This window comes from Mobula birostris, chromosome 24 (assembly GCF_030028105.1).
Source record: "Mobula birostris isolate sMobBir1 chromosome 24, sMobBir1.hap1, whole genome shotgun sequence".
Lineage (NCBI taxonomy): Eukaryota > Metazoa > Chordata > Chondrichthyes > Myliobatiformes > Myliobatidae > Mobula > Mobula birostris.
This window is the reverse complement of record NC_092393.1, coordinates 54426017-54438112: the sequence shown is the minus strand read 5'-3', so window position 1 is coordinate 54438112 and position 12096 is coordinate 54426017. Positions and strand designations below refer to the sequence as shown.

At 39.1% G+C, this 12096-nt stretch overlaps 1 protein-coding gene across 3 annotated transcripts in view; it reads right to left on the bottom strand.

The window, feature by feature from the left end:
* aspscr1 (ASPSCR1 tether for SLC2A4, UBX domain containing) overlaps positions 1-12096 on the bottom strand; it is a 311330-nt gene that overhangs the window by 218352 nt on the left and 80882 nt on the right. For all 3 annotated transcript variants that reach the window (XM_072242323.1, XM_072242324.1, XM_072242325.1), the window contains one exon: positions 5675-5732. In XM_072242323.1, the coding sequence (XP_072098424.1) occupies positions 5675-5732 (58 nt within the window). The remainder of the gene's footprint in view (positions 1-5674; positions 5733-12096) is intronic.

The following is a 12096-nucleotide window of genomic DNA, read 5'->3' as shown; positions in this document are numbered from 1 at the left end:
TATTATAAATTATACATTGCACATTTAGACAGAGATGTAATATAAAGATCTTTACTCATGTATGTGAAGGATATAAGAAATAAAGTCAATTCAATATTTCTCTGACGTCCCTCCCATCCGCTGTACATCTACTCTGTATCCCAGTCTCCTGCTAAACCAATTTAAACCTTCCCGATAAGCTCTAGCAAACCACCCATATCAAAATCCCTGAGGGGAGGCTTTGCCGGAGAAGGTCTAACTAGTATGACAGGGAAATGGGAAATATGGACACTTCCTCACAACCACCCGGGGCCCAAGGAAAACAACTCCTGCTTTTCCACATCTATATAACTCTAAGACCCACATCCACAGAATCGTTATGGTGAATCTCATCTGCCCAAGATACAGGAAGAATAAAAAAAAATCTACTGCCCTCAGCAGGAAACATACAACTGAATAAATTATAAAGAGACAAACACTTAAACAATGTGATAGTGAAGAAAGAAAAGAAATTTACTTCACTTGGACTTACGCATTCACTTCCACTTACGCATTCACTTCAAAATGATAGGCTTACATTTGTTCATTGATTGTGAAAGAGAATCATGTCTACCGTCACCTAAAGGAATTTCTTTTGAATATTTCTGATGCCTCAATATTGGCCTTGAGATTTCTGCCTTGGTATAAATGGAGAGTTTAATATTGTTCTGACAGACAGATAAGCAGTGTCTGAACATGGAACACAACTTCAAGGAGTAACATTTCTTTGTTGGATGAATAGGGTTTAGATCTTGGACAGATGCTTAAGGTGCCAGAACTGTACCTAATACAGGTCTATTGAATGAGCCACAGAAGCTGTGTAGAACAGCTCCAGACAGAGAATTGTTTACATTGGCCAAAACCTTTTGAGTTGTTTGGCCTTGAACCTTTCTTAATTTGAGCTCAAAAGGGATGAAGGAAGAACGGATTCTGCAACAATCAAACCCAGCCAGGATTCATCCCTCAAGCAACACAACAAAAACATCTTTAATCTTTTATCTTGAGTACTTAGGACTTTGCTGTCTTTCAAACTGTTTTCTCAATTTGGCTTAAAACCAACAAGTTCACTGACTCCGAAATGCCTCAGGACCAGAACATGAAAGCCAAAAGCAAAGGCAAGTCCTTCTCTCTCAGAACCATTGCAATATATGAGACAGGAACTTCAAAGCCCAGGTGACACCTTCTATGCTAGCTACAGCTCAACACTAGGATGTCCCAAAGTATCTACACTGAGGCTCTCCTATCTACATACAGACAGTGGATTCCAGTTAATTGGGCCATCAGTTATTCAGAGCAGCTACTTATATGGGACAACTCTTAAGGAACAAAAATGAATTGAGAAAATAGCCAGGATTCCTTCATTTATTTAAGACACTGTACTACTTAATTGAGGTAGGAGACTATTGCCAAAAATATTGTCAATAATGTTAGTAGCATGCACCTGCGTGGCTGTTGGATACTACACGGTGCTTCTAGAGAACAGTCTTTAAATAGCACCAGTTACTTGTGTTTGTATTCAAAAATCAGTGATTTTTGTTACTGATAGTTGGCAAGAAGTAAGCAGTAAGACAATTCTGAACTGCATTGCTCACTGTGGGTTCAAGCATTCAAGCTTGGGGATAACAGAAATGGTCAAGTATGAAAACGAAATGATTTTACTACCTCAATGTTAGGTGTACACAGAATTTGAAGGTGTCGACAATCATCACGAATGTTAGGATGAAAGTGAAGATTTGGAGGATGCAATTGTTGACAGCATTGTATGAAAACAGACCATTATCTGCAGTACCTGTCTATGCTGATTTTGTTCATTTACAGACAAAAGAACCTGACGCAGATTAATTCCTTCATCAATAAGTATTATTTTTATAGGAGCGGAGTAGTATTCCTAGTGTTCTAATTCCTTTTGTATTTCATTTAAATAGGTAATTTTCTACTGTTTTTAAAATACCTTTTTAACTATTTCCATGACACTTTGGCCAGACGCTTAATTGAGCCAAAATGTATTGGACCTGGTGCATCCCAATTAACCAGAATCCACTGAAATCTATCTATTGGTGTGTGTGTGTGTGTGTGTGTGTGTGTGTGTGTGTGTGTGTGTGTGTGTGTGTGTGATATATATAGTTATCTACAAAGATAAATTGGTATGTGTTAATTATTGATTATTAGTCAATTATTAATTAGAGTCCCACACTGACAAGTGACTAGTCAGTACTATGACTAGTTTCCAGTCACCAGCCAATAGGCTGGTCCTGGACTTATGTCATAATTTACATATTACTATTTAACTATTTATGGTTCTATTACTATTTATTATTTATGGAGCAACTGTAACAAAAACCAATTTCCCCCGGGATTAATAAAGTATGACTACTATGACTAGTCTCACACAACCAACAGGAATTCTGCAGATGCTGGAAATTCGAGCAACACACATCAAAGTTGCTGGTGATTTTCTAAACTTCTTCTGTGTAGGCATCACCGGAAGAGGCTTCGCAGTAGTGAATTTAAAAACGCAAACAACAGGAATTCTGCAGATGCGTTCACCAGCAACTTTGATGTATGACTAGTCTTACACTGTTTAAAGGTTTTTCTTGATACTTTTATCATTACAAAAAAAAATTCAAAGAGCAATTTTCAAAGAACTTGTTATCATTACAAAAAAGAAAATTCTTAAGTCCGAGTGAAGGTAGACTTACCCATTTTTTCTTTTTTCCCTGTAACACTGTTTGAAATTATTATTTTTGTAATTAAATATTTTGAGACAGGGATAGTGACAGTTTGGAAAATAAACAAAAATCTGTAAATATTAGAAATAAAACAAAATGTGAAAAACTCAGCAGGTTAGACAGTATTTATGGAAAGAGAAGCAGTTAACTTTTCAGTGGAAATCAAGGAAACCCTGCAGGTGATGGAAATCTAAAATTTAAAAAAAAACAGAACAAAAAAGGAAAATGGCCAGCATATATTCAACTTCAGTTGTGAATTGTTTCTCTTGCCCCAGAAACAGCCTAACCTGCTGAAAAGCTTACAAAAAAATAGTGGATATAGCTCAGTCCATTACAAGTAAACCCCTCTCCACAACTGGGCATATTTACAAAGAGTACTGTTGCAGCAAAGCAGCATCCATCATTAAGGACCCCAAACCCCACCATCCTAACATTGCTCTCTTCTTCACTACTAAATAGCTAGACTACACCCAGGTGATTGTCATTTAACCAATCATGTGACTTCTAAAACCAATCGGCTGCACCAGTGTTGGTTTGCTGTGTCATATTACAGGGGTGAATATTTATGCAATCAATTATTTTGTGTTTTATATTTGTAATTAATTTAGATCACTTTGTTATAAAAAAGATCTGTTTTCACTGACACGAAAGGGTCTTATTTTCTGTTGATCAATGTCAAAAAAAGTCAAAATAAATCCACTGTGATTCAATATTGGAAAACAATAAAACCTGAAAACTTCCAAGGGAGTGAATACTTTTTATAGGTACTAAATATATTTTTTTTCTGTTTTTATTTTAGTTAACTTTTCAGGTCTGGGGTAACATCATCAAAACAAAAAGTGACTCATGAAGCTGGTAAAATTTCTTCATACATCTAATTATCCAGCAATAATTTCTTAAAACGATTTTTGAATAATCCAGTGCACAACCCAGATGCAGCAGATGCAGGCCCACCAGGAAGATAGTAAGAAATGTATACATCCCTGAGTTGCACTTGGGTTTATCCCCCTGCACCTGTAAGGTACAACTCGGTAGAGATCAACTCAAACTACTTTGAAACAAAATTGAAGATTTTTTGCACTCATTTTGTTCTGGTACTTTTGCAGCAAAAAGGGAAAAAAAAAATTACATCTCCCAAAGTTCTTTCCACTGTATGTTCTCAACATTCAAGAACTATAACAGCATTCTTCTTTCATCCGGGAAAAAACCTACCTGCAGGAAAGATAATCAATAAGATTGAAATAGTACAGAGAAAATTTATAAGGATGTTGCCTGGACTTGAAGTTATCAGGAAAGGTTAAACAAGTCAGGATTTCAATCCCTGGAATGTAGAAGATTGAGGGGAGATTTGATAAATGTATACAAAATTATGAGGGGTATAGATAGGGTAAGCGCAAACAGGCTGACGTTAGTTGAGACTAGAACTAGAGGTCATGGGTTAAGAATGAAGGGTGAAATGTTTAAGGAGAACCTGAGGGGGATCTTCTTCACAAAGGGTGGTGAGAGTGTGGAACACGCTGCCAGTGCATATGGTGGATACGGGTTCAGGTTCAATTTCAAGAGTTAAGAGAAATCTTGACAGGTACATGGATGGGGGGCCTATGGTCTGCGTGCAAGTCGATGAGAACAGGCAGATCAATGGATTTGCACAGACTGGATGGGCCAAGGGGCCTGTTTTTGTGCTGCAGTGATCTATGAGTTTAGATTACGGTCACCTGAACAACAATTTTAATACACTCTCATATGCCTATTTATAACGAGGACAGCCTTTTAATAAAAACTGTACCAAGGGCAGGATTATGCATGCCTAGAATTTTTCGTCAAACTTCCAATTCTTGACAAAGATGCCGAGATTGGAAAACTCTGGTGAATTGCTCATGTTTCTTCACATGACCTTGCCTGGGTTACTCAAATAGTATTAAGAGTAAAAGCTACCAACCCTGGAGTACGTTAACTCCTAATATATTATGAAACAGATTCAAGTTGTCTAAGTGGTGGGGGCACAGACTCTCACAATTAAGCAGTATTTAGCAGTGTACCTGAGTCAGTAAGGCACAGAAACGCACTTAAATCCGATGAATTACAGTCAGAGGTTCAGAGAGGATCTCAGAAGTACCTTCTTCACCCCGAGAGTGGAGAGTACCTGCAACATACCGCCAGAGAGGCTGCGGAAGCAGAATCACTTACAGCGTTTAAGAAGATTCTAACAAGTACTTGATAGTCCGGGTGGTAGGGTGGAGATATACCTTTACTAAAGGAGGTGTAAGGTGCTCTTTCCCTCCGCTAGTGTGCAGGTCACCCTTGTGCAAGGTATAACACCTGCTTAGCGCCCCCCCCCCCCACACCCGATCAGGGTCACATGAAGCCAAGGGAGTAGGTGGTGGATGGTCGTATGAGCGGCTGGTGCCTATCACAAGTCCCGGTTATGTGACCACTGACAACCAGGCAGAAGACTATTAATACTGGCTGTGGGTCATCTGTTTTGTAAAGACACTGCCCAGAAGAAAGCAATGGTAAACCACTTCTGTAGAAAAACTTGCCAAGAACAATCACGGTCACGGATAGCGAAAAGAGTAAGAATAACAGATGGAAAGGCAGATTAAAGACAGATGGAAGAGTATAATTGCCCACGTCATGTGACTCGGCACATAATGATGATGGTGATAACTTGATAGTCAGAAAGGACATGGAGGACTGAAAGGACAATTTCTATGCTGCATAACTTCATAACGACAAATTCTTGGTGAATGCGTTCTTTGTTCCTTCCATCAGAACAACTATAACTGCAGGAAACTGAATCTGGAAACTCTACAACAATTGGACCATTTGTAAAGGTAAGGTTAGGCTGAACAAATTGTCACAATAATTTGATAATTTGTAGACAGTAGCTGATTAATAAAAGGCAGGGCTTTCTTCTCTTTGCTTACCTCATCTCTCATATAAACACAGACAGGAGTAGCTTCCAACAGCTGCTGTTCAGTAATCCTAGCAAAACAGGAAAAAACTGTCAACATTTGGTCTTGTACAGAGCAAAAATATTTATCACCTTGGTGCAGGGAGCACTCGCAATCAAAATATAAAGCAAAGGCAATAAAAATATCATGAACCCTTAAGTCTTTTGACTGCTTTCTTCAGAGGTCAATACCACACAGATTTTAATTTGATCCACAGAGGAATACCTTGGGTAATCCAGTTGCAACTGCTAACATGTAACTATAAACAGCTGTTAACATCTCCACACTCAAGGCACACTCCAGATGTGTATCCATCTGCCACAAGCCCAAAGGTGTTGACAGTAAAAATACCATAGATGGGGGCTATAGCACTTCTGTGGTGTCACTCTCTGTGCCAACATTAAAGTGAATCAAACCTCACCTGGCTTTGAATAAGGTGCTCTTTTGATCATTTTAGCACCATCTGTGGCCAAAGAGTCTGGTTGAAAACTGTTGACAACATTGGTTTTAATTAAATGCTGTGCAAATCCAACAAGCTTTTAAAGACAGAGCTAGTCACTGAATTTCACTTTCATCTACATCTCTGTCAACTGTTAAGAAAATCATAAAAGGTATATATATGTCCATCAAGGCAGCATACCAAATCTTCTTCGAAAAAAAATTCTTAATTTACCAATGTTACGTGATTATTTGTGTTGGATTAGGATGTAGATATGTCATTTTTCTTATAGTTGAACTTTCTTAGCTTTCTTGTTTTTTTTAAGATAATCACCGACATTTAATTGTTCAGTGAATTTTCCAGTAATCGTGGTATAGTTACTTCTGTATTTTTATAGAAGCTTCTTAGTTTTTCTGCAGCAGGTGCCACGCCACTTGAATCTGGCCAGTTTATCAGCCAATTCATATCACTGGAATGCTGTTATCTTTTTTGTTAGAGCTGTTATTTTTGTAGAAGGTGATAATGAATTCTTTGCTCTCTCGGCTCTCCTTTGCTCATTATTTGTTCTTTTAACACTTTAAAAAACAACCGTAAGCAGCAAATTTTATGCCTCATTCTGAACTTCCAAAGGACCTCTGCATCACCATGATCCAACACAGAACAAAAGCACTATTTCTCCAATCTGACAGACAAAGTTTATATTGAAAGCTCTGAATAATAACTTTCCAAACTATACAGATGATGCACTTTCTCAGGACAAAGCAGCAAAAGATTATTGAAGACTAAAAACTGAAGATAAGAATAAAAGCAGATAAGCAGTGAAATGCAAACATTGTTTTTGTATTTTCTGATGGCATTACTGCAAAAGTTGTAACACACAGCAGAATCTGAATTAAGTTGATTATCTCTAACATGTCATAAAATTTGTTGTTCTGTGGCAGTAGCACAGTGTGACATATTTAAAAAGATTACTATATAGTAAGAAATCTGATAAATGAGTAGTGGAAAATGAGAGCAAATAGCGCAGAAGGCACAAAGCACTGAAGGAATCAGCAGGTCTGACAGCATTTATAGTGGGGAATAAACAATTGACATTTTGGGCTGAGACCCTTCATCAGGACTGGAAAGGAAGGTGGGAGAAGCCAGAATAAGGAGGTGAGGGGGAGGTGAAGGTGTACAAGCTGGCAGGTGATAGGTAAGACCAGGTGAGCGGGAAGGTGGGTGGGTGGGGGAGGTGAATGAAGTAAGAAGCTGGGAGGCGATTGCTGCAAAAGGTAAAGGGCTGAAGAAGGAATCTGATAGGGGAGGAGAGTGGACCACAGAGGTGAGTGTGATGAATATGTGTGTTAACACAAATAGATATTGATAAGTCACGCAAACAAAACTTCCTGTCAAGAGGAGGCATTTGACTAAAAATTGTTCAATGTCAATGCCTTTTGTTACTTTTGCCAAAAATGATTGCATGGCACGATCCCCACCACTGATTTTAAATTCCTAGCAACTGAAACCAAGAACCAAAAAGACAAACAGAAAACAGACAGATTCCAAAACCACAGTCCAAAAAAAGACTGGATAATTAATCTAAAAATGCAACTGAGAGTCTTTCACAATAACTAGCGTGATGCTATTACAGCATGGGCATCGAAGTTTGGAGTTGAATTCTGGCACAGTCTGTAAGGGGTTTGTACATTCTCCCCATGACTGCATGGGTTTCTTCCAGGTGCTCTGATTTCCTAGTAGTGAGTAGGGTAATCGGTCACTGTAAAATGTCCTGTGCTTAGACGCGGATTAATTAGGCGGATGGCCTGGCAGCGCACAGTGTCTCTAAATAAATAAATGTTCTAGAAAAATAGACAGTGCATTATTTTACAAAGAAAACTACACAATTTTTCCAATTAAAATTATATTTAATTTAATACAATGGTAGTTTACAACAAACTGAAGGAAAATGATCTCCCTACTCAGAATCTTAACGCATGCCCTTTATTCATGCTTCAGTGATGCCTGTAAGTGTTGCTTTATTGGTCACTACACATTAGTTGTATGACTGGAAACTCCTTCCTGTAATGTTATGTAATCTTCCTCGAGTGTCATGGAAAAAATAAGTCATAAACGAGATCATAGAAGTACAAATACATCTAAAATAGGTCTTACAGAATCAGAATCAAAATCAGGTTTAATATCTCTGGCATATGTCAGATCTGTTGACTTTGAGGCAGCAGTACAATGCAATACGTAATAATAGAAAAAAAAACTGCCTACTTTACAAGACGACTTAGGGAATTTCATTGGTTCCTTGTTCCCAAATAATTTTACTGTGCATAAATTAGCATTTTTCCAGACAGTAAGTTTTAGACCACAAGACCTAGGAGCAGAATTAGGCCATTCAGCCCATCAAATCTGCTCTGCCATTCCATCATGGCTGATTTATTATCCCTCTCAACCTCATGCCCCTGCCGCCTACCTGTAAACTTTGACTTCCTGATTAATCAAGAACCTATCAATGTTCACCTTAAATATACCCAATGACTTGGCCTCCATAGCCATCTGTGACAATGAATTCCACAGATTCACTACCCTCTAGCTAAGGAAGTTCCTCCTCATCTCTGTTCTAAATGGACATCCCTCTATTCCGACTCCCCCACTACAGGAAACGTTCTCTCCACATCCACTCCATCTAGATCTTTCAATATTCATTAGGTTTCAGTGAGATCCTCCCTTATTCTTCTAAACTCCAGTGAGTACAGGCCCAGAGCCATCAAAAAACCTCAGCATTATATCCTTGCTTTTACATTCTAGTCCTCTTGAAATGAATGCTAACATTACATCTGCCTTCCTCACTACCAACTCAACCTGCAAGTTAACCCTTAGGGGATCCTGCACGAGGACTCCCAAGTCCCTTTGTACCTCTAATTTTTAAATTTTCTCCTCATTTAGTAAATAGTCTATTCTTTCTACCAAAGTGTATGACCATACACTTCCCGACACTGTATTCCATCTGCTCCCTCTTTGCCTGTTCTCCTAATCTGTCCAAGTCCTTCTTTAGACACTCTGCTTCCACAATGGTGCCTGCCCCTCCACCCATCTTCGCATTGTCCACAAACTTTGCAACAAAGCCATCAATTCCAGTATGCAAAATCATTGACATATAACATGCAAAGAAGCGGTCACAAAACTGACCTCTGCAAAACACCACGAGTCATTGATGGCCATCCAGAAAAGGCTCCCTTTATTCCCATTCTTTGCCTCCTGCCAATCAGCCAGTCTTCTATCCATACTGGTATCTTCCCTGTAATACTATGGGCTCTCATCTTGCTAAGCAACCTCATGTGTGCCACCTTGTTAAAGGCCTTCTGAAAATCCAAACAAATAACATCCACTGACCCTCCTTTGTCTATCCTGTTATATCCTCAAATAATTCCAACAGATTTGTCAGGCAAGATTTCCCCTTTAGAAAGCCTTGCTGACTTTGGCCTATTTTATCATGTACCTCTAAGTACCCTGAAGCCTCATCCTTAATAATAGACTCCAATATCTTTCCAATCTCTGAAGTCAGGCTAACTGGCCACAATTTCCTTTCTTTTGCCTCCCACCCAACTTCAAGAGCGGAGTAACATTTACAATTTTCCAGTTCTCCAAAACAATGCCAGAATCTATTGATTCTTGAAAGATAATTCCTAATGTCTCCACAAAATCTCTCCAGCTACCTCTTTCAGAACCTTGGGGGGTGGGGGGAGCAGTCCATCTGGTCCTGTTGACTTATCTACCCTTCAGATTTTCCAGCTTCTCATGCACCTTCTCCTCGGTAATAGCAACAACACTCACCTCTGCCCCCTGAAACTCTTGCACTTCTGCAATTCCGCTAGTGTCCTCAACATGAAGACTGACTCAAAATACTTACTAATTTCCTCTACTATTTCTTTGTCCACTCTCGGCTCTCCTTCATTCTTTATATATCTGAGAAAACATTTGGTATCATTTTTTATACTATTGGCTAGCTTACCTTCATATTTCATCTTATCCTTCTTTATGACTTTTTAGTTGCCTCCTGTTGGTTTTAAAAAGCTTCCTAATCCTTTTAACTTTCCACTAAATCTTGCTCAATTAGATGCCCTCTTTGGTTTTTATGTTGGTATTGACTTCTCTTGTCTGCCACGGTTACCTCATCCTCTCTTTAAAATACTTTTTCATCTTTGGGCTGTACCTTTCCTGCACCTTCCGAATTGCTCCCAGAAACTCTAGCCATTGCTGTTCTGCCATCATCCCTACTACTGTCCCTTCCCAATCAACTTTGGCCAGCTCTTCGCTCTCATGCCTCTGTAATTCCCTTTACTCCACTATAATATTGATACATACAATTTTAGCTTCTGCTTCTCAAACCGCAGGGTGAATTCTGTCATATTGTGATCACTGTCCCCTCAGGGTTCCTTTACCTTGAGCTCCCTAATCAAATCTGGTTCATGACATAACACAACACACAATCCAGAATTGCCATTTCCCTAGAGGGATCGACCACAAGCTGCTCTAAAAACCCATCTCATAGGCATTCTACAAATTCTCTCTCTTAGAATCCAGCACCAACCCGATTGTCCCAATTTACCTGCATATTGAAACCCCCCATGACCACTGCAACATTGCCCTTTTTTTAAATGCCTTTTCTATTTCCTGTTGTAATTTGTAGCCCACATTATGCTACTGTTCGGAGGCTTGTATATAACACCTATCAGGGTCTTTTCACCCTTGGAGTTTCGTAACTCTACCTACAAGGATCTTACATCTTCCGATCCTATGTCACTTCTTTCTAAAGATTTGATTTGTTTTTTTTTAACCAACAAAGGCATCTCACCCCCTCTGCGTAATCTGCTTGTCCTTGCAATACAATGGGTATCCTTGGATGGTAAGCTCTCAGCTATAATCCTCTTTCAACCACGATTCAGTGATGCCCACAACATCATACCTGCCTATCTCTAAATGCGCTACAAGATCATCGGCCTTATTCCGCACAGCATGTGCATTCGAATATAACACGATTTCCAGCTGATCAACACATTTCACTGAAAAATAACTTGTTCAGACCACTTTATATTAAGTGAAGAAGTCACTTTAAGCCCCAGGAGTTCCCAACCTGGAATCCATGGACCCTTCCGCTAATGGTAGGGGGTCCATGGCATAAAAAAGGTTAGGAACCTCTGCTTTAGGCGATCAGAATTGCTTTGCATGCAATAAGCATGAGAAATGCACACTAAACAAAAACTAATGAATAATTTACTCTTAGAGAAAATATCTGAGATATTCTGATGTAATAATGCAGATTTTCTCATCCTGGAAAATGTAGGTGAACAAAATAACAGTATCACCTCAATGCATCATAATACACAGGAGGAAAGGAAAACAATTAGGAAGTGTTAACCCAAGAATTTTTTGGCGTATGTTGTTGTTGGTAAAATACAGTACTGTAACAGACTATGATATAAACATCTGACTCCTTCATTACTTTTTTTTATATGTTTTACTTTAGAGATACAGTGTGGAACAGGCCCTTCTGGCCCAACAAGCCACACCACCCAGTAACCCATTTATTTAACTCCTAGTCTAATCACAGGACAATTTACAATGACCAGTACATCTCTGGACTGTGGGAGGAAACAGAACACTCAGAGGAAACCATTGCAGTCAGGGGAAGAACATACAGACTTCTCACAGGGAAAGCTGGAATTGAACCCTGAACAACGCTCCGAGCTGTAGTAATGTCACACTAACCTCTAGGCTACTGTGGCGCCCCAACGACCTTGTACAACCCATTAGCTTCAAAAATAAAACTTAATGGAGATAAAATGCACAACACATCTACACCAAAAAGTACATCACATGCATTCTTTTCAAAACACCAAGGAGCAGTAAATGGGGACATTTACTCCTTTGCCAGGTTGTCTGTCTTCGCCATCTACTACTGGGA